Genomic DNA, 23,793 nt, shown 5'->3' with positions numbered 1-23,793 from the left:
CAAAAATTCAAAAACAACCCAAAATTGTGTTCACGTCCAAATACAACTCTAATTTCAAATACCATTTTCACTTTAAAATTTTTTTTACTTTTTTCGGAATTTTATAATTCTTATGTCCAAACGCCCCCTTAGTAATTCCAGTCAATTAAACCTTTTTCTTTCCGGTGACCGAGACCGTTGCCCTATTTGTCAACGCTAAATTAATCGGAGTAGTTTATGACAATCTACAGTAGGCCACCAAATTTAAATTTAATTAGTTAGTAAATTTGTTGAACACAACTCTTATTGGGTTTTTAATGTATAGGAAGTTGACAACATGTTCTCTTCGTGCCATTCTTTTTTCCTATTGATGGTGTTTATTAATAAAACAAAAGTTGATCAATCCATTACAGTATTAGGTATTTAAGAAAAGACATGGTTCAGAAAGTACAACCATTATGCCACGAACAATGAATAAAATTAGGTCACCTTTACATTATTTGTGATTTGCTAAGTAACGACAGCTAAACTCTCACATAGGACCCAAATAATGAAATATCTTGTCATAATACAGGGCAGAAAAACTTGTAGTTCAATGTTGTTGACCCACGTTGCCTAAATTTATAAATTTTATTTAAACCAAACATTTAGAACCAACCAAATAATTTAGAACCCAAAAAAAAAAAAGATATACACGCAATCCACCTCAACAATGATGTAAGGAATATGAGGTAGTTATACAGTTTAACTAAGTTAACGGTTTTCTCCAAGGGAAACAAGAAAAGGAAAAGCCAAGACATTTTTGAAAGTGACATATATCAAAATGTAGGAAGAATATTCAATCATAGCAATTGTAGAGGCGAATCCAGAATTTAGAATTAATAGGTTCAAAATGAGTATAATCTTATTATATGCATACATTTTAAAATTTTATGCATATGTATACATAGTTCGAGCTGAAAGTAATGAATGTAGTTAAACTTGTAAAACACACCCTAAATCCGCTTCTAATGGTAAGGCGTGTGCATCAAGAAAGCTAGAATACTTTAGCAACATCCTTAATCAAACCTCTATTGGCTCGAGCAAATTCTTCGAATTCTTCATAAGAAATAAAGCCATCCCCATCAGTGTCAAGTTCAGCCATCATATGTTGGACTTCTTCAGAAGTTACAGAGCCTAACATTTTCAAGGTTTCTCCAAGTTCTGCTGAAGAGATTTTGCCATCACCATTTAAATCAAAACGCTTAAAAATTCGTTCGCGATCAGCTATGTCTTGTGGATCTTCAGCCATTCTTTGGTTTGTTTGTTTATTTTTTTTTATTTTTTTTATTTTTATTTTTTTTTTGCCTTTTTTTGTGATGGTTACAACACAGGCAAAGTTGGTTTTCTTTGAGAGTTTGATTTTGGACACAGAGATCCGAAAAATGAGTTCCAATTTGGGTTATAAAGAGGTCTTCATCCAAGCATATATGGTCACCCTTAGCCTTAGGACACGGGCTTTGTGTAATTTTATGGTTCTAAAAAACTTTGCAACAACTAATCTGTTTGTTTATGCTTTGTGGAAGGAGATAAACGTGACTCCCAAAACAGACAATGACAACATTTTGACGCCTCAAAATTGCGTACAATTGGGAAAAAGAAAAAATAGTTGAAAGATGGAAAAGAAAAAGTTAACCAAATATGAAACATATCCCTATTTATTAAGTATTTATTAACAATCTTATGGGATCCTATGAATTGTTATTGCATAATAGCACTTGATTAATGGTAGGTCAGATGTATTATTGTCCCATAGAAAATAACAACCAACAGCCGTCAACAGTATTTTTAATTTCAGTATGTTTGATTTATAACTTTTTTTCAGATGAGAAAAATAAATCTTTCTTTACAAAATAAATATTTAGACGTCAATTATTAAAGATTTGAAACCAAAAATTAGCTTAGATGCTTGTCCGAGAGTGACAAATAATTTGTGAGGTCACAAGATTCACCAGGGTAAGACCCAAAAAATCATTATTAGAACTTTATCAACATGCAATTTCGTGTTGTGAAAACGGAGCATATTATCTTGTATACTCTTTTTTTCTTTTAATGATAAGCTAGTCTTATATATTTCTAAATAACAATGCATAGGGACAAAATTTGGACATTTGACGTCCAAAAATATAAAATTCTCAGGTATCTGTTTAATGTATGTAATGCATTTACAAACATATACAATCCTAGGATCTCCGTGATGTACCACGAAGCAAAATCAGCTGATTTTCATATATCAGAAATAGGATAACAACCAAACTGTCTATGTTAATCATACACTGTTGACAGACAAAACAATACAGGTTTGAGAATGATACGGAAGTGTATCTGAATATGACTAGCAAAATGTCAATGCTAATCAAAAACAATTGACAGACAACAATTCAGATTTGCTGATGAAAGTGAATCAGAAACCCATGCATTATCCTCATGACTTTCAACCCTGATAATACACGCGATTAATAATGCGGTTATGAGCATCCACATATTCGTTATAAATTATTACTACAGATTTTTTTTGACTGTTTCCAGGTTTCTGTCAACACTCTTCTTCTAGAACAACTCAATAAATGATTTTTTTGCCCTACAAGAATTTATGAAGGAGAACAGATGGCACAACTTCGCAAGCCTTTAAATGACAACTGAACAATAGGTCGGATGATATTATGAAACTGACTTGAGCAAGGAATTCAACACAACTTCTCTTGTTGGCAAAGCTGGAATTGCTCCTCTCTCCATCACAGTCAATGCACCACAAGCATTAGCAAAACAAAGGGCATCTCGAAGTTTGTCCTCATCCTAAGAAATTCAGATTCACAATTAGCATTATAGAGGACACGTGCATCGTACTTTAAGAATAATGTGCAACTCCAGAAGGAAAGGCAGGTAGAATTTGGGGAATCCAAATTAGTTTCAGCCTTTTCACTATTTGTTTCATAAAGTGGCTGCAGCAAGAACAAGGATGTGGCATAGTTTTAGTAGCATTCAAGCTTCATCAAGTGCAAGTTTTTACTTGCAAAACGTGATTGTCCATATTGTGATTTTTCAGCTGCCTTGTATCACTGGATTGCATATGCGAGTTAATTATTTAGGCTACTAGTTAACAAGTGGTTTTAATTACACAGTAGAATATCCACACTACAATTAAATCATAAATGTACTTCAATGTTATTATACTGAAGATACTCATCAAGTGCACAAACAAGAAACAGCATCAAAATCTTTTTGCTCATTAGGTAACATGGTATGAAAAATCACAGACAGTGAAGAATGTAAAATAGTGGCCAGCAGAATGCCAGTATAGTGGAATAACAGAACTACAGCTCATTATCAGATTCAATACAAAAAGCCTTACCTGGAGCAGTGAGACATTAGGTGCTAGCTGTGACAATATTCCAGCAACAAAAGCATCTCCAGCGCCAGTGGTATCTACAGCATCCACCTTTAGACCCTTAACTCGCCCACTGAAATCCTGTTTTGCATTATTCAAGCAACTTCAGAGAATTATTTTTCCTATCTTTCATATATAGTGGATAACTAGCAAATCTGTAGGTATACAATTATTAGCGTCGTAACTGATTTAGAAGTTTGGCCTAAAGATGCACAAAATTCTACTCCCTCCGTTTCAATTTATGTGAACCTATTTGACTGGGCACGGAGTTCAAGAAAAAAGAAAAGACTTTTGAACTTGTAGTGTAAAATGAGGCACATATACTTTGTGTGGCTATAAATCATTGCATAAAGGTAAACTGTTTCCAAAAACGGAAATACGCCATTCTTTTTGGCACGGACTAAAAAGTAAGGTTCACATAAAATTGAAACAGAGGGAGTAATACTTTTAAACCTCCCTCCATGCAGTTTATGCGCCACTTGAGCAGGAACAAACTAACAAAAATGAACCAGCTTGACGGAGACCGATAAGACTCAGACAACCTCTAATGATGTTTCCTAGAAAATAGAAAAAATATCATTGATACTGTTTCAGATCATGGCTCACGAAAAGAAACAGAACAAAGGATCTTTTGATATCAGCTTCACAGGATAAGGGATTCTTAATAGTATTATTTTGACACAAATCACAGAGCAATGGATTATGGTCCTTTGCAATGAATTAATTTTGATGTCACATTTTCAAGCAACAGGTGAATCAACTTTAACAGAAATCAATAATATTTTATTAAGCTAAGGATTGGCTGGATAGCATTTATAAAGGGCACATCATCTATGTGCGCACTTCTCGATAACCCAGTGGCAGATTGTACAATTTATAAATGCTGTACTCCCAAATAGTTTAAAAAGGTAAGATTCAACAAAATGGATATTATATATTAAGATATAAGGATCGAATACAGAGATTTAATAACTTTTTGATAAAGGGTTACAACATCATTTGCTTACACGGATTGAATCGTGTAGACTGTAGAGTAGAATGCAGTAAGAAGCTTACCTTGGTGTAATATCGGCAACCTTCTGGGCCTTCTGTGACGAGAAGTAACTTGAGATTTGGATGGTACAACTTCCGAACAACATTATCATCGTAAGGATCTTCTCCTTGTGTCAAAAATGAAATCTCTTCTTCACTTATCTGGTGATAATAAGCAGCTGAAACATCAGATGTACAGTTCATTTGAAAGTTCAAATTTTTAAGTCCGACTCTCTTGCAAGACTAATTATACTGCATATTTATTACTTTACATTGGACACCTGAAAACAAGTACCTTAATTATATCAGCAGTTTCCCATATGCTAAGGATTCCTTCTCTAGCACTTTCCGCAGATGGCCACAGTGGAAGCCTCAAGTTTGGATCATAGGACAAGATTACACCAGCATCCTTTGCAGCTCTTGTAGCTGCGATATGGGCTGATCTGCATGGCTCTGTAATCAGACTTATGGAGCCGTAATGAAATATTTTTGCCTGCCAAAGGGTATAGGAATCATCGGGTATCATATCAAGTGGACTATCCAAATATAACATAGTACTAAGGGTCTACCAGAAATAGCAGAAGGGATGTAAAGCATCAACAATGAAACTGTGCAATAAGGAAAGCTAAAGAATGGCTGATTTGTAGAGAAACATGCTTTCCAGACAGCATAGTTGCTTACATACTTCTCAAATAAGATGGTTTTAAAAATATCTGAAGATCTGGACTGTAAGGTACTCTTAGAACCAAACCATGAACTATATAAGGTTTTTAATAATAAATAGTCACATATAAATAAGAAAAAAGTCATTCTTAAGAGAGGTAACAAAGAGGACCAGTACATATATTTTTATAATTGGAACATGTAAGTAACAAAACTAATAACTCTTTGTGTGGTCTCATAAAAAATTATGATCTTAATTTTCACTCGCTATTATGAAACTTTGAAATACTTCTATTTCGAGGATAAAAGAACTTTCATATACCTTCCTGATCAACTCCAAATCAAGTTCATCCTCTTGGAGCAACATATCAGCACTCGGGTTACGATAGAACATGAATTCACGCTCTCCATCCTTTCTCAGTGTTACAAAGGCTAAAGCAGTACGAGCACCTGGATCAAAGCGCATTCCATCATTATTGACGTTGTTCTCCTTCAAAATATCAGCAAGCATGTAACCAAATTCGTCTTCACCAACCTGCACAGGATTACAAGAATATATCATAAAATACTTCTATGGGTTTTTTTCCTAATTGATTTCTGTTTCACATATTTTTTTGATAGATTATTTTCATTTTCACATATGTTATCTGAATTTATGTTCTCAAAGAAGCAAAGGAAACAAATGAAGGAGCTTACTTGATGCGGTATATAGAATGAATCCTCAACAATCAATCAAATTATCAAAATTCTACAGGGCAGGAAGGAAGATGACTCTGGTGGATAGGAAGATGAGTTTTCTAATTCCATAATTCGTATGCATTAGTTCAGAATAGTGAGTCTCGGATGAGGAAAAAGACGTTCCTTGCTAATGCTATATGCTAAGTTGTATCATATCAGCTTTGATATCAGTACATTAAAGAAGGTAGTTAACATGCGTATCACGCCAAATCACCATGGTACTTTGGAGCAATTAGTGTTTCCTCAGCAAGTGTAGCCGAGCCTTACATTAGATGTAATGCAATATCAAGAATGTATTATAGATTGATAGTTCCAATGTTGTGAATAGTCTTGGAGCTCCTAAAGCCACTTGGTGACTTAAAATGTTTCTAGGAAACAGAAATTGACATATGTTTGAATAGAGACAACAAAACAATAACAAACAGTTACTCCAGCAGCCTGGAATGCTGCTTAGGAAGAAGAAAAAATAGATAGTCAACAATAATTAGCCAGATGTCAAATCCAAAACATACTTGATAAAGAAGCTAGGTTCCTGTACACTTGTTGAACGGAGAAAATCTATCTACCATTACAATTATTCAAACCTATGTTTAGCAGATCGAGTTCAGAAAGACTATAAAAAACGTAAGCAAATGTTATACCTTCCCAATGAAAGCTGAGGAACCACCAAGACGAGAAATGCCAACAGCAACATTAGCTGGAGCACCACCAGGAGCCTTTTTAAATGCAGGTGCTTCAGCTAATGACAGCCCACTTGTGGTTGGAACAAAATCAATGAGCATTTCTCCAAAGCACACAACAAGTGAAGATTCATCCTTCTCCAAAGGCCCATTGTCGCTAGGCAATGCTCTTCCTTAAGTAATAATTGTAGAAGAAAAAAGCATAAATACAAAAAGTAGGTAGCAAATTATTGGAGTCAGTAGTGTAGATAGCTTGAATGTAACCATACTTAGTTAGTGAAGTAACCACAGTTAGGTGTAGTTAGTGGAATTGTTAGTTAGTTATGCCAGCTGGCTTAATTAAGAGTGGAGCTATTACTTGTATATAGAGGACAACTGTATACATTTTCATATACAGAAAATAATACAACCGACTTTCTCTTTCTTCTACATTCTTCGTTCTTCACAGAATTTCCTCCATAGCTGAGCTTAAGTTCTAAGCATCGAGCTCAGATTCAGGAAAATAACATGGTATCAGAGCAGTAACGACTGGGTCACACGCTCGTTGTGCAATTCCACATATTTCAGATCTAGTTTTTCCTCTTTCAAGGTCAATTTTTTTTTGTTCAACAATGGGAGATGAGAAAGAAGAAAAAATTGATCACACTCATCCACTCTTCGTACATCCTTCTGACACTCCTGGCTCGATTTTGATTCCGGTGAAGCTCACAGGATCTGAAAATTACGGTCTTAGGCACAGAACGATGCGAATTGCCCTTCAAGCTAAGAAAAAATTAGGGTTTGTGACTGGTACTTGCACAAAGGATCGATTTAAGGCTGAATTGCATGAAAATTGGGAAACTTGCAATGCGATTGTCTTATCTTGGATCATAAACACAGTGTCGTCAAATCTTCTTAGCGGGATTGTTTATGCATCGAATGCCCATCTAGTTTGGAAAGATATCCAGGAGCGTTTTGATAAGGTGAATCGAGTGCGTATCTTTCAGTTACACAGAGAGATTGCCACAATTTCACAAGGAACTGATTCAGTTGCAGCATATTTCACCAAATTGAAGGAGTTATGGGCAGAGTATGATGCCCTAGTGCCTTCACCAGGCTGTGACTGCCCAAAATCGAGAGATTACATTGAGCATTTGCATCGTCAGAGGTTACTTCAATTCCTTAGTGGACTTAATGAGTCATATGAGCAGGCACGAAGGCAGATTCTTATGAAGACTGTTGAACCTACCTTGAATCAGGCATATGCTATGATTATCGAGGATGAAAGTCAAAGATCCAATCTGTTTCCAGCACTGACAGGGAAGGCAGATCCAATGGCTATGCAGGTTGGTCGAGGACAACCTTACAGAGGAAAAAAACATTTTATGCAATGTGACTATTGCAATATGAAAGGTCATTTGAAGGAAAATTGCTACAAATTGAATGGTTACCCAAGTGACTTCAAGGGAAAGAAGAAGTACGCAGCTAACAGTATGACTAGAAATGCTGAATTGGACAAAAGGCCAGAGTGAATGGATGGAGGAAACAGTTCTGAGCCACCAAAGTTTGGTTCCTACTTTACAGAGGATCAATACAAGCAGATTCTGGGGATGCTGAACAAGGAAACCACTAATCCACAAGCAAACATGACAGGTATCACGACATGTTTAATGGCTGATGTGTGTTCTGGAGAACGGATCATAGATTCAGGTGCTTCACATCATATTACTGCATATTTAAATATGCTTAGAACTCACACTAAGTTAGACTCGTTTAACAAGGATCAAGTGAATTTGCCTAATGGAGAAAAGGCTAAAATAACTCATATGGGAATAGCAAATTTCTTAGACAAAATGCAGGTGGATCAGGTATTATATGCCCCAGACTTCAAGTTCAACTTGTTGTCTGTGTCAAAATTAACCAAGGCACTCTCTTGCTCTGTCAATTTCTTTCCTGATTTTTGTGTGCTCCAGGATCTTTACAATGGCAGGGTGAGGGGGATTGGTAGAGAAAAAGGTGGCCTATACATTGTGAAACAGAAAAGAACTCGAAAAGAGATAGCAAGTTCAAAAGCAAACATTGTTGTTCAAAGAAAGAGGCAGATAGCAATCTTTGGCATAGAAGATTTGGGCATGCTTCAGTCAATACCATGAAGAATATGCAGTTTTTAAAAAATAAGATGTTAGATGTTTCCATAAATAAGGATTATCCTATTTGTCCATTAGCAAAGCAAAGTAGACTTATGTTTCCTATTAGTAACTCTAGAAGTGAGAAACCATTGGAACTAGTGCATATGGATGTATGGGGTCCCTATAGAACCCCTACTCATGACAGGAAGCATTTCTTTCTTACTGTTGTAGATGACAATACAAGGTTTACATGGATATATCTATTGCAGCTGAAAAGTGATGTGATTGTTGCGTTGAAGCATTTCCTTTCTTTTGTTAAAACTCAGTTTGCTACAGTCCTAAAGTTAATTAGGACAGACAATGGGACAACATTCTTTAATCAACATTGTAATGCACTGCTTGACTCCTATGGGATATTACATCAAAGTAATTGTGTATACACTCCACAACAAAATGGCATCGTAGAAAGAAAACATAGGCACATATTGGACATAGCTAGAGCATTAAAGTTTCAGGCTTGCATACCAGCTAGATATTGGGGTGAATGTGTAGAAGGAGCTGTTTACTTGATCAATAGAATGCCCAGTGAAGTTTTACAAGGGAAGACACCATATGAACTATTATATAGAAAGCCACCATCCGTTGATCATCTGAGGGTTTTGGGTGCCTCTGTTATGCCACCAACCTTGTGAAAAATGATAAGTTTGGGGCAAGATCCAGGGCAGCTGTTTTCCTAGGGTACTCTTCATCTCAGAGGGGCTATAAACTTCTTGATCTAACTACTAAACAATTTTTTGTGAGTAGGGATGTGGTGTTTAAGGAACATTTATTTCCTTTTTCACAGTCAGAGCCTGCACCAACTCCTTTTACCCCTATTACAACACCTCTTCACCTGCCTCTTGGTCCTAGTGTAGCTCCTGCTAGGGGGAGACACTCACTAGCTCATGCAGCTCACCAGGAAACTGTGATTAATGATGCAATAGATGTTGCCCATGATGAAGCTGTTGATGCACATGATGCAGACATTAACATTCAGGATGCCCAGGATACTGATGCCATAGGTACTGTGGCTGATGCATCAAACAATGACAATGTCACTCATGAGACACTTGAGACTGTTGATTTCATATCACAAGAAGTACAAGCTGCAGACAATACAATGGATAGTGAAAGTGAATTGAGAAGATCAGGAAGAACCTCAAAACCACCTTTGTGGCATCAGAACTATGTGACAAGGAAGCATGCACACACTACAATATATCCACTATCAAACTATGTATCTTATGATAACCTATCAACACAATATAGAAGCTTTCTAACAAAATTCTCATTAGACACATAGCCACCGAATTTCTAAGAAGCTTCAAAGGATGACAGATGGGTAGAAGCTATGAAGCAGGAAATCAAAGCATTGGAAGAAAACAATACTTGGGAGATAGTTGATTTACCAAATGGAAAGAATGTTGTTGGTTCCAAGTGGGTATACAAGATAAAATACAAGGCAAATGGTGAAATTGAGAGATTTAAGGTAAGGTTAGTGGCTAAAGGCTATAGTCAAAAGGAAGGATTAGATTACCATGAGACATTTTCACCAGTTACAAAGATGGTGACCGTTAGATCAGTCATTGCACTGGCGGCTTCAAAAGGCTGGAATTTGTCTCAAATGGATGTATACAATGCTTTCTTGCAGGGAGACTTATATGAAGAAGTGTACATGGAGTTACCCCAGGGTTTCAGGAAACAGGGGGAGACAAAAGTGTGCAAATTAGTGAAATCTCTATATGGCTTGAAACAGGCCTCAAGACAATGGAATATCAAACTATCTGAAGCACTGATTCGCTCACCTTCGAAGAGTGAAAGGATCATTCAAAGCAGACTAAAGGCATAGGGCAAAGGAGCTTAGAAGGGTGACGGGGGGGAGTAGTAAGGTATGAAATCACTTTCTCTCTCCCCCAGATATGCCTTTAATAAGTCCTCCACCTATTTTCGTGTGACGACATCTATGATTGTGAAATTCAGGAATGAACAATTGCAACAATCATGTTCAATTTCTTTTGACAGTTTTAGATTGTGGTGCTTTGTAATCAAGGGCGAGAAGGAAGGATACTGTCAGAGTCTATATGATTATTCAATGTTCACCAAGACCAGAGAAGATGACATAGTTGTGGTGTTGGTGTATGTAGATGACCTGCTGATCACAGGGAGCAGTGAGCAACTGATTCAAGAGACAAAACAAGTGTTGCACCAAAGACCTTGGAGAGCTGAAATATTTTCTGGGAATAGAAGTGTTGAGATCCAACAAAGGAATATTGTTGAATCAGAGAAAGTATGCCTTGCAGTTGCTTTCAGATTTGGGACTGGGAGGAGCAAAACCAGTTTCAACTCCTCTTGACACCAACCAGAAATTTACTTCTGTTGAATATGATGAATACACAGGATCGAAGGGAGATGAGCCATTAGCAAATGTCTCAGCCTATCAAAGATTGATAGGAAAATTATTGTACTTGACAATCACTAGGCCAGATATAAGTTTTGGAGTCCAGACACTCAGTCAATTCATGCAATCACCAAAGATGTCTCATTGGGAAGCAGCCATGAGAATAGTGAAGTATGTGAAGCAAGAACCAGGAATGGGGATATTAATGAGTAGTGAAGGTGCAGATCAGCTGGTGTGTTTCTGTGATGCAGATTGGGCAGTTTGCCCAAATACAAGAAGGTCAGTAACTGGCTTCTTAGTGAGGTTTGGTGGTTCCCTGATATCTTGTAAATCAAAGAAGCAACAAACTGTGTCAAAGAGCTCTGCAGAAGCAGAGTATAGGAGTTTGGTTGCAGCAACTTCAGAAGTGACATGGCTTTTGGGATTGTTTGCAGAGTTAAAGGTAAACATCAAGCAACCAGTTGATATCTACTGTGATAGTAAGGCTGCTTTGCAAATTGCAGCAAATCCCATTTTTCACGAGCGGACCAAACACATAGAGATTGATTGTCACTTTATAAGGGACATGATTAAAGAAGGAAAGGTGCAAACTCACTACATTGGAACTAAAGAACAGCAGGCTGATTTGCTTACTAAGGGACTTGGAAAAGGACAACATGTGTTTCTGTTGAGCAAGCTGGGAGTTCTTAATATTTTGCACCCTCCAGCTTGAGGGGGAGTATTGGAGTCAGTAGTGTAGATAGCTTGAATGTAACCATACTTGGGTTAGTGAAGTAACCATAGTTAGGTGTAGTTAGTGGAACTGTTAGTTAGCTATGCCAGCTGGCTTAATTAAGAGTGGAGCTATTACTTGTATATAGAGGGCAACTGTATACATTTTTCATATACAGAAAATAATACAACCGACTTTCTCTTTCTTCTACATTCTTCGTTCTTCACAGAATTTCCTCCATAGCTGAGCTTAAGTTCTGAGCATCGAGCTCAGATTCAGGAAAATAACACAAATTCTATACGCAGAAGAAATGATCATACTGCAGGCCTTGCAATGTTATAGTTCACAATTACAGAATCAAAGACAGTTCAAATTTACAAATCAATATGAGCACCTTTTAGATTTTCTATACGCATATATCTAAATCAGTCCGAGAATATGCTGAATTGCACTGTGTACAGCTGAAAATAACTAAAATAGAATATACTAGTAAAATTTAAAAGAAGAAACACCTTGAAGTTTGCATCGAGGAAAGAAGGGCAGAGACTGGGAGAGAAAAGGTGCTGGTTTCACAGTGCATCTTCTAGGGGAAGGGGAACTTCTAGAACCTTGACTTGTAGTGGAAACTCCACTGAAGCAGAAAGTAGGAGAATGCAGAAGAGCCATATGTATAGATGAGGTTTTAAAGAATAGAAGAAAGGGTTATATAGTGTTTGATGTGAGAAACTAGTTGAGATAGTGAATTTCAAATAGAAACCCTAATACAGTTACATCAGGCGTTAGATTTCAGAAGGGGAAAGTACGAGGTGCAGCGTTGGAGTAATCGTTGGAAACTTGGAATTTGCAGACAATAAACCCTGATTTTCGGAAGAATTGAAGCAGTTGTTCTGTTCCAGTAGTGGGGGAAACAGTGTAAAGCAGCGGAGAAAGCAAAGACCAACGAGGGAAAATTGGGTAAAACACAAGGACCTCTAGTTTATCCTTTGTCACCTGCAAATCATGATTTACCTACTCACTTAATTAGTGATGTGGATTTATTTCTTGCTAATTATTTTTCAACTAAGGATGACGATGGATCAGAACGGTCCAAATTTGATTTGTCCCAATACTCTTGCCCGTCCATCTCCGCTATTAACTTATATTATAACATCCAAATCATAATACGAGAATACATATATTTTTATTAGTAAATATTTAATTCATTAAACTAAAAATAAATATTAGGTATAGTAAAATAGTATATGTTTAGCTTTATATTAGATAAACTTTGATAAATTCTTATTTTTAATTTTAACAAACTTTCTGTTTACCTCGAAAATACGAGTAACAATTAAATTTGATTAGTTGTTTTAAAGAAATGTGATTTAGTTCAATACCAATTAATAATCAAGAAATATGAAGTAGAAATGAAAGACAAAAGTGAATCAAACCAATGTTACTTAGCAGCAATGACCCCGAGCTTAGTGACCTCGAGGTGGCTTAAGGCGGTAAGAACAATTAAGTAATAAAAATAAAATGAGAAACAATGGAGCTAAAGGACAATGCTGATGAACAGTAGGCAAAAAGGTAGAGAGTATATTCTTTTCTCAGTGATGATAATATCTCTTACAAATGATTGGGGTCCCCTTTATATAATAGGGGAACCCTAAATAAGGAATATTTCTATTTACAGTAAGGAATATTCTTGGTACATCTGTCTAACCGCCTAGTACGGAATAGTACAATCATATTCCGGGATTTGCGTCATGATTTTGGGGACGTGGCAGGAATCTAACTCGTTCTAGTACAAATTCACAACGGTACTATTTGGGGTCGAATACACTCGACCTCGATATGCATCGTGCTTCGCCTTCGAACTCGGGTCTGGTCCCTCGAGCTTGAACTTGATCTTACCCGGACTCAGACTCAGGAGGGGCCGTCGAGCCTATAAGTCGGAGGCATACGATTTTGACCGTATACAGATAGTCCCCGCGTTTCGTAGAGTAAGATGATAAGAAACGATTTGAACCTCAATTTTCTCGAACCTCTTGTAATGATGCCATGCCCGTGACGTATGCGCTTGAAGTGATCGGAAATGTCATGTCAGCACGCTTCCCCAAAACGTCAAATGCGCTCCAACACTAGTCGGCCACTTGCGCCGCCGATCTGTCGTCACCTTTCTATAAGTAGCAGGCCACTCTTTTAAACAAAGAACTGTACTTTTTTCATCTTAATCTACTTTTGATCTTTTCCCTTCCTTGCCTCTTTCTTTAATCACCTATTTCCATGGTTCGAACCTGCGATCACAAGGCCACATGGCAGCAACTTTACTAGTTATGCCAAGGCTCCCTTTTTCAAAACTTCAATTCGAGATAATGAGAGAAGGGCGTTGAATCCTTCCCGCATCAGAAAATATGTGAACTTTACACTGCTGCTCATCTCTCTTAACTTCAACCTGGTGTAGCACTTCATTCATTTTGCTTTCCATGGAATGAGGTGGCACTATCATTGTATACGGTAAAATCGGAGGCTCCAATTTTCGGTCATTACAACGCTTCATAAGCACGTTTCCATAGGTTCGAGATTATGGTCGAGATTAACACCCGAGGGGTTATCAATGTCCGACCTCGAGGCAGTGCAGATCGATAGTTATGGTGAAAAAGTGGGAGGTTCCCAAGGCATGTGACTAAAGCCGACCTAGTTATTTGGCTAGTTCAAGCTCGTACCATGGAATTAAATAGTTGTACTAACCATGTATCTTTGTAATAAATACGTTTGTACTATGTTGGAATTCCCCCTCATATATAAAGGGGACCCTTGTCATTTTGTAAGGATCTGATACACAATATTGAAAATACAAGAATATTCTCTCTGCTTTCTAACAAATTCTCTTGACTCCACTACTTACATTTATTGTGTTCTATTTATTGTTCTTCATTTATTGCTTATTATTGGCCATAAAGAGCCACCATTGAATTTATCATAACTGTTAATCCTTCATTGTCTATCCTCGGTAGGGCATCCAACTCGACCTCGTGGCCTCGAATATGCAAGCTCGAGGCCCCGATTATTAGCCATTCAGTTTGATTGTCATATTGTTTTCAAGCTATTATCTTGTTTCCAAGTTTTCACTTAGCATCCATTGCGTAACAACTAGCATAAAAATAGATCGCGTATTTTTAGAACAACAAAATTAAATCTAATTGTAATTACCATTTTCAAGGTAAATAGTTTGGCGCCCACCGTGGGGCTAAAAATAATAGTGATTATTTTCTTGTTAGTTTACTGCATAACGCAAGTTACCTTTCACACTTTTTCTTATCCAAGATCTTTGATTTCAGGTCAAAATGTATAACTCAGTAAATGCACATGAAAACAACAACCTTGAAGACCATGGAGAAAATAATGTGGATGTTCTAGGTGTTGTGTACCAACACGAAACCCTGAGAATGCACCAGAACCAATTCCCGTGGACGTGGCCTCGCGCAACGCCCAACACGTCGAAATAAGCTCCCACACCAATGGGAGAATACACCAAGAAGATCAACAAGAAGCTCAAAAAACCTCGGCTCATGAAGAACAAGGGGTTAGCCTTCATGTCATCTTTGAAATGTTACAAGCACAATAGCTGGCGATTGCTCAGCTGCAAAGCCACCAAAAGACTCCCAACACTGTAGCTCGGGAAACGGCTCCCCGAGCCGAGCAAGATCCAGAAATATCAAGCAGCAACGGGTCGGCAGACGACCCAGCCATCATAAAGATGCTCAAGGACCTCACAAAGAGGATCGAGTCGGGTGAGAAGAAGATAGAAGCCAATGACAAGAAGGTAGATACCTACAATTCTAGGGTCGATCAAATTCTGGGCGCACCCCCGATTCTGAAAGGTGTAGATTCGAAGAAGTTTGTACAAAAGCCGTTCCCACAGGAAGCGGCCCCAACACCCATTCCAAAGAATTTTAGAATGCCCGATCTTCCGAAGTACAACGGAACCTCGGACCCCAACGAGCACGTTAATGCTTACACTTGTGCAGTGAAGGGCAACGACCTAAAGGACGACGGGATCGAGTATGTCCTACTGAAAAAGTTTGGAGAAAAGCTTTCAAAAGGGGCAATGATGTGGTATCACAATCTGGTCCTAAACTCGATAGATTCATTTGCCATGCTTGCAGATTCTTTCATAAAGGCACATGTTGGTACCATCAAAGTAGCTACAAGGAAATCCGACGTCTTCAAAATCAAGCAAAGGAAGAACGAGATGCTGCGAGAATTCGTATCTCGCTTTCAAATGGAATGAATTGAACTACCACCGGTCTCCGACGATTGGGCGGTGCAAGCCTTCACTCAAGGTTTGAATGAGAGAAGCTTGGTAGCTTCGAAGCAGCTAAAGAAGAACTTAGTCGAATATCCCGTCATGACTTGGTCGGACGTCCACAACCGATACCAATCAAAGATCAGGGTCGAAGACGGCCAACTAGGAGCCCCCTCGGGCTCGGTATATCCTAGTAGGCTTCCAGCAAAGGAGTCAAAGTCGAATAAAGAGAGATACCAACCATACACTGAAGATAGAAGAAACACTCCAAGGCGCAACATACCCCGCAATGGCCGGAGGATGGATCGAGGCCAGAATCCTCGGGGACTTGTTAGCAGAGCTGGATTCGATAGGCACACAGAGCCGATAGAGGCGCCCCGCTTGTCGGAATACAACTTCAACATTGATGTTTCAGACATCGTATTCGCCATCAGTAAAATCAGAGACACCAGGTGGCCAAGGCCTGTACAATCAGATCCTTCGCAAAGAAACCACAACTTAGTGTGTGAATTTTACAACACACATGGCCACAGGACCGAGGATTGCCGGCAACTCCGGGAAGAAGTAGCCCGACTACTCAGCAAAGGTCACCTCCGAGAATTCCTCAGTGATCGGGCCAAAAATCAGTTTCGGGAAAGAGAGGCGACCAAGAAGAATGAAACAAACGAGCCACAACATGTTTATCCACATGATCTTATGAGGCATCGATGCTCCACAAGAACCCATGATCAGAAGAACAAAAATATCCATCACCAAAGAAAAGAAAACTCGAGGTTACATACTTGAGGACGCTCTCACATTCAACGACGAGGACATCGGGACCTTGTCTCAGCCTCACAACGACGCACTAGTAATCTCTTTCCTTGTAAATACATTTCAAATTAAACGTTTACTTGTGGATCCAGGTAGCTCAGCCAATATTATCATGTCGAGGGTGGTAGAGAAGCTCAGACTTCTTGACCAAATCGTGCCCGCCTCTTGAGTCCTCAACGGGTTCAATATGGCAAGCGAAACAACGAAAGGGGAAATCACCCTCCCGTCAACCTGGCCGGCACAACCCAAAATGCTAAATTCCATGTCATCGAAGGAGACATGAGGTACAACACCTTGTTCGGGAGGCCATGGATACACTGCATGAGAGCAGTACCATCCACCCTCCATCAAATGATGAAATTCCCGACAAAGGATGGGGTAAAAACCGTCTACGGGGAGCAGGATGTGGCAAAAAAATGTTCACGGTGCACGATGTGGCACCAATACCAATACCTCCAGCATCGAAGGAACCGAAGGATAAGCAAACAGTAAGATAACGATAACAAGCTACATTCTCGGCTACACCCGACTAAACAAAACGAAGGACCGTACCGAGTCCTCATAACAAACGATTGAATCACATCGAGGTCCGGAGCGCCGTCAGCACTAAGGTATGGTCATCTCCCTTTTTTAGTTACATTTTATACTAACCTGAATGCAGGTATTCAATCGAAACGGCCGAAGATCCAACTCGAAGGCCTTAGGTTCCAAAAGCATACGTTGCACTATTTTTCTTCGATCGGGTTTTATCCCAAGAAGGGTTTTACCGGCAAGGTTTTTAACAAGGCAACATCTATATGCTACCTAAGGAAGACCCAACAAGTATTTGAGGCTTCTTTTTCAACCAACCTCGAATACTGAGGGGCATCCCCCTAGAAGGTTACCTCCTCGGAAAAGCCAAGATGTGCTGAACAGGGTCTCGATAGGAAAATAATATACCGGGCCAAACGATCGAACGAAGCGTGTCTGTATAGAATAACCAAGCCCTTAACAGCAAAAACGTGTATACTTGTACCAAGTAATCAAAGAATAATTTCCAAAGCATTTCGCATTTCAAAGAAGCTCGGTATTTTTGCAAAAACGGCTCCAGAGCCAAAAATGTCCCGAACACTCGGGGACTGGCGTCAACAACTCGAAACCGTATGATCTCCGGGTCGGAGCTTCAAACTAGTAAGCCCTCAATGAGGCAACATCAAGTTCACAAAATGGCTCCAGAGCCAAAAACGTCCCGAACACTCGGGGACTGGCATAAAAAACTCGAGGATGTATGACCTCCAGGTCGGAAGATTAGAACTTGTAAGCCCTCGATGAGGCAATACCAAGTTTTCAAGGAATGGCTCCCGAGCCAAGAAACTTTCGATGACTCGGGGACTACCGCCAATCGTCACCCCCACTGACTTATCAAAAATTTGAGGCAATAAGACCTCATGTGGGCAGCCTCGGTCTCGTAAGACCTATATAAGGCAACAACAATATTTGTAAGACCTCAAGCAAGGCATGAACCACACTTGTACTAAATAACCAAAACTGTAAGACCTCAAGCAAGGCATGAACCATACTTGTACCAAGTGACCAAAACTGTAAGACCTCAAGCAAGGGATGAACAATACTTATACCAAGTGACCAAAACTATAAGACATCAAGCAAGGCATGAACCATACTTGTACCAAGTAACCCAAACTTTAAGACCTCAAAGGCATGTAAAAATTTGTAAGCCCTTACAAAAGGCATAATCCCGATCTTAAAGTTAAGGCTATATATCGAACTTGTAAGACCCCTAAAAAGGCATACCCTTGATATAGACACCGAAACTACTTCACTCGGGAATTGAAAGGCTCCGGTCAAACACAATGACTATGGTCATAAGGCTTTACCAGCCAAACTAACATAACTCGGGGACGCCCGACCGTTGCTATAAAATCACAAGCCTTCAACTACTTTGGAAATACTTCGAAAAGAACCAGTTAAATAGGCTACCCTCGACATAGGCAAAGGAGCTTCGACCATGTCAGCTCCAAACTATAGGCTTTGAGATGCTCAACCACCTAGCCAAACCTTCCTAGGTGCTCGATCATCGCCATATAACGACTCATAATCGAGGTTTTTATCAAACCATTGAAGATTTAGGCAAACACAATTTCAAAAGTCCTTAACGAGGGAAAAATAAAGCCTACTAGAGGTCGTACCGACCCAATGCGTAAGAGCCACTACCGCCAGCCCATACTAGAGGTTTTACCGACCAGAGCCATTGTCGCCAGCCTATACTAAAGGTCGTACTGACCCAATGCGTAAGAGCCACTGCCGCCAGCCCATACTAGAAGTCGTACCGACCCAATGCATAAGAGCCAATGCCGCCAGCCCATACTAGAGGTCATACCGACCCAATGCGTAAGAGCCACTGCCGCCAGTCTATAATAGAGGTCATACCGACTCAATGCATAATAGCCACTGTCGCCAGCCCATATAAAAGGTCATACCGACCAAACGTATAAGAGCCTAGGGGTCAGCCTTAAATTCAAAAACTTAAGGTTCAATGAGCTCGAGTCGAAACCTGACTCGGAGACTGAACCCGAAACAGTTAACTAAAAATGCCTAAGAGCAAAAACATAAGAGCTCAAATGTCGACTTATACTAAATGGTCGTACCGACCAAGCGCGTAAGAGCCTACGGGCCAGCCCAATAAGCCTGAAGGCCATACTATGAATCTGAGGGTTCCTTTTAACTCGAAAGCCAATTCATCTAGCTAATGACTGACAAATATCAAGGCAAAGGGAAATGCATGAAAAATAAAAGGCATGGTGGATCAACATCGTAGAGTTAGCAGACCTCGATGGTGAAAAGGCCGGTACAACCTGATGAGATGGCTAAGAGTGAATTCAAGCCCTGCTTCTTCCGCAAAGAACCTCATCATCAATACTATCCTCCAAAATGACGGATGAACCTGTGCCAAGGTAACCTGGTACTTTCGACAGAAGTCAAGCACAACCCTATCAAGGTGGCCCAGCGTAAAGGGGTACGTATATACGTTTAGAAACCCCTCGGCATGATCCATGATACTCTCTTTCGAGAAGGTACCCACAGTACTACCTTTTCCCCCCTATCCACAATCTTTCCTCACTAACTCAAGGTGCCCCCCTCCTACTAAAGAAATAAACTTCGAGGCATACTCCCAATAACCCCGAACATTGGGAGGTTTTTCTAATGAAAATTCCCCCCTCGAAACAAAATATCCATAGGCGGAACTCCCTTCTTCTTGCCGAGCGGACCCTGACGTAGCAGCCATGACTGTGGTAAAACTAGGGAATTAGAGTGGGAATTTGAGCAAGGGCTTCAAATTTGACATGGTGAAGGACCTAACGCATGAAAGAAGAACTCTACAAAGGAAGATAACTACTCAAAATAGTGGAATCCTCAAAAGAGGGAAGATAGCCCTATATATGGAGAAAATGGTGACTATTTGCCTGCCTCAAAGGCCAATTAAAAATGCTGACGAAGCCATTTTTTGCTTGGGAAGATGTACCAACAGGATTGCCTTGGTCGTTTCATAACCATGTCATGCAATTAACGTTTTTGTGTGGTGCTTTGGGGATCAAATACCCCCATATCATTACAATCCTCGAGATGGTACCCGATCTCGAGGATTCCTATCAAAAGAGAAGAAAGGCTCTGAGGAGCCATCGATATCATTACAAGCCCCGAGATGGTACCCGATCTCGAGGACTCCGTCAAAAAAGAAGAAAGGCTCTAAGGAGCCATCAAAACCATTACAAGCCTCGAGATGGTACCCGATCTCGAGGACCTCTATCAAGAAGAAGATAGGCTCTAAGAAGTCATTAATATCATTACAAGTCTCGAGATGGTACCCAATCTTGAGGACCTCTGTCTAGAAGAAGATAAGCTCTAAGGAGCCATTAATATCATTACAAGCCTCGAGATGGTACCCGATCTCGAGGACTTCTATCACAAAGAAGGTAAGCTCTAAAAATCTACTCATACGAGCCTGACCTCGAGGCGGTACCCTACCTCAAGGATTTCTGCTATTGCAAATGCAGGTCATTTACCCAATCCTCTAGCCCTCGAGCTACTTGAGCCCGAGCTAACGTGCACTCGAAAACTACTAATAAAGCCTTAGGGCTATTTCTCTCCTGCGGATCAAGATAAATGTCCCCTCGGTTATTTTAATCCAAGGACTATTCGAGTCCAGGCGTACCCTCATTCGAGATCTATCTATAATGCCTTAAGGCTATCTTTGCTCTAAATTTAAAACAAGTTCTCCAGTCGCCCGAGCTTGAGCGAACTCTCACTCGAGCCCATGTACCAACAACATGGCCGAGTATGAAGCCTACATCTTAGGGCTCAAAATGGCCATTGACATGAACATTCAAGAGTTGCCAGTAATTGGAAATTCGGACCTACTTATACATCAGGTATGAGAAGAATGGGCAACCAAGAACTCCAAGATACTCACGTATCTGCATCATGTACAGGAATTAAGAAAGAGGTTCACGAGGACTGCCTTCGAAAGCCTAAAGGCTATCTTTATTCTCACGCATTCGAGCAAGTCACCCCTCAAGGACTATCGACGGGGTCCAAAAGGCTAAGTTTCATTCTGAAAATTCGAAGCCTGCTCTCATTCAACTCGAAGTCGGGGGTCCCGACAGCCTAAGCTCATATCAATTCAATTTGGGATCAGCCCGAGGAATGACAAAGGGCTCCACAGGATATTGTATTAACCAATCAAGGATCGGGAAAACACCTACACCCGGACCCGGTATTCAAACCAATCGGTAGAGTCATGCACTTAGATTCTTCATAAATGCAAGTAAAAGGAAATCTGACACAAATCAGTACAATCCCACTCAGTATGGGAAAGCTCTAGGAAAGGGCCATCGCGTAACTGATGAGAACACTGCCATATAACCTTAAGGCCACGTGCCTTAAACAAGGAAGATAACAGTGGATGAGGATGAAGAGAAGAAAGGGGTAAAAGGCTGTTGAAGAACATTTGAATGAAGTTTTGGTTCAAGAAGGCTTCTATTTATAGAAAGGGTGGTAGCGTAACCAATAGCACAATCAATGACTTTGAAAAACGTACCGATAGGCGCAATCAATGCATTTTGGGAACTGGACCAGCGTCAATATTATCACTTTGGAGAGTATGAATCGGCGGTACATTGAATGATTCTAAAAAGGTAAACCGATGGGACGCCTCAGTTATCACAAAGGCTTACGTCATAAGTATGACATCATCATTGGAAGTTCGAGAAGATGGATATCAAAGTCGTTTTTACTGTTTCACTCTAAGAAACGCGGGGACTATCTGTATACGATAAAATCGGAGGGTCCGATTTTCGGTCATTACAATGCTTCATAAGCACATTTCCATAGGCTCGAGATTATGGTCGAGATTAATACCGGAGGGGTTATCGACGTCTGTCCTCGAGGCAGTTTAGATTGATAGTTATGGTGAAAAAGTGGGAGGATCCCAAGGCATGTGACTAAAGCCGACCTAGTCTATTTGGCTAGTTCAAGCCCGTACCGTGGCATTAAATATTTGTACTAACCATGTATCTTTGTAATAAATGTGTTTGTACTATGTTGGGATTCCCCCTCATATATAAAGGAGACCCTTGTCATTTTGTAAGGATCTGATACACTATATTAAAAATACAAGGACATTCTCTCTGCTTTCTAACAAATTCTCTTGACTCCACTACTTACATTTATTGTGTTCTATTTATTGTTCTTCATTTATTGCTTATTATTGGCCATAAAGAGCCACCATTGAATTTATCATAACTGTTAATCCTTCATTGTCTATCCTCGATAGGGCATCCAACTCGACCTCGAGGCCCCAAATATGCAAGCTCGAGGCCCAGATTATTAGCCATTCGGTGTGATTGTCATATTATTTTCAAGCTATTATCTTGTTTCCAGGTTTTCACTTAGCATCCATTGCCTAACAACTAGCATAAAAATAGATCACGTATTTTTAGAACCACAAAATCAAATCTAATTATAATTACCATTTTCAAGGTAAACATCATCTACTATCTTTTGCATCCCACACCGGAATAATGTCCCAAGGATGAACATTCTTGGATCGTTGCTCGTGCATCTTGCAACCTTTTTGGTTTTTCTTGTGATAGAAGGTGAAGCTACATCTTTTGGTCTTCCCTTCTAATCTTTTTCTTTTTCTGCTTTTTTTTAAACGTATTATGGCCCAAGATTTCAACAGAGTGCTCAATCCCCGCTACTGGAAATATAGTTACATTTATCGAGGGTTTGCTGCCCTAAATCTCCTTGGGCACACGAGACATTTCCAAAGATCAAAATGGGATCCGGGAAGGAGGTTCCTGAAGATGATGCTCTACTGGACGTGGCCTTAAAAGTAGATTAGGTTCTTTTCTTTTTTGCTTCTTTGTTCCTATGTGAGTATCCTTCATAGATGTTGTAATTATATTTTGTAACCATCCCTTGTAAATATAAAAGGATCTCTTTATCTCATTTTTGGCTCGTGTTGAATTTCATTTCATCTTTATTCGCAAAAAATTTGATTGCATAACTTTGGTGGTTGGCCCGAACATCGGACTCAGAACATAATAAACCCTTAGGTTTTAATCGATCAATATAATGCCCCTTAAGGTTTTTGTTAATCCTCGAGCTAGGCTTAAATTGATTTGATGCGAGCTCGGGACATCGGGACTCCTAGGTCCAATCTGAGTGAGAGCAGGGTTTCAAATTTGAATTAAAGTTAGTCCTTAGGCTTTGTAGATAGTCCCCAAGTGAGGATTTCCTCAAAATCGGGTAGCCCGTGGGCTCAGTAGTCGAGCGAGCACTTGCTCGAACTCGAGATACAATAAGAAACGACTTGAGGCCTGATCTCTTGATATCTCGATCATGATGTCGATCTCGT

At 39.6% G+C, this 23,793-nt stretch overlaps 2 protein-coding genes across 2 annotated transcripts; both read right to left on the bottom strand.

Moving 5' to 3' along the window:
* Positions 1-837: 837 nt before the first annotated feature.
* On the bottom strand, positions 838-1,352 carry LOC107827715 (polcalcin Nic t 1). Its single transcript, NM_001425967.1, has one exon. The coding sequence runs from the start codon at positions 1,268-1,270 to the stop codon at positions 1,016-1,018; it is 255 nt and encodes an 84-aa protein (NP_001412896.1). The 5' UTR covers positions 1,271-1,352; the 3' UTR covers positions 838-1,015.
* Positions 1,353-2,404: 1,052 nt separating this feature from the next.
* Positions 2,405-12,781, bottom strand: LOC107827722 (putative fructokinase-6, chloroplastic). The gene is made up of 7 exons (XM_016654913.2): positions 12,289-12,781; positions 6,481-6,692; positions 5,424-5,636; positions 4,734-4,931; positions 4,463-4,600; positions 3,371-3,487; positions 2,405-2,814 (listed from the first exon to the last, which is right to left on the bottom strand). Exons 1-7 carry the CDS (start codon positions 12,440-12,442, stop codon positions 2,680-2,682), a joined length of 1,167 nt encoding a protein of 388 aa, XP_016510399.1. The 5' UTR covers positions 12,443-12,781; the 3' UTR covers positions 2,405-2,679.
* Between the last annotated feature and the right edge of the window lie 11,012 nt (positions 12,782-23,793).

The sequence above is a fragment of the Nicotiana tabacum genome, chromosome 3 (assembly GCF_000715075.1).
Source record: "Nicotiana tabacum cultivar K326 chromosome 3, ASM71507v2, whole genome shotgun sequence".
Classification (NCBI taxonomy): Eukaryota; Viridiplantae; Streptophyta; class Magnoliopsida; order Solanales; family Solanaceae; genus Nicotiana; species Nicotiana tabacum.
The sequence above is the reverse complement of the archived record's forward strand: the minus strand, read 5'-3'. Positions and strand labels throughout refer to the sequence as shown.

What these genes read in the sequence shown, in the direction of transcription:
- LOC107827715 (NM_001425967.1), bottom strand. Translation starts at nt 1,270, where the DNA reads ATGGCTGAAGATCCACAAGACATAGCTGATCGCGAACGAATTTTTAAG.
- LOC107827722 (XM_016654913.2), bottom strand. Translation starts at nt 12,442, where the DNA reads ATGGCTCTTCTGCATTCTCCTACTTTCTGCTTCAGTGGAGTTTCCACT. An exon ending in TCCTCGATGCAAACTTCAAG is followed by an intron (nt 6,693 to 12,288) that starts GTGTTTCTTCTT and finishes TTATTACTTAAG; the next exon opens with GAAGAGCATTGCCTAGCGAC. An exon ending in CTAATGTCTCACTGCTCCAG is followed by an intron (nt 2,815 to 3,370) that starts GTAAGGCTTTTT and finishes TGAATTTCTTAG; the next exon opens with GATGAGGACAAACTTCGAGA.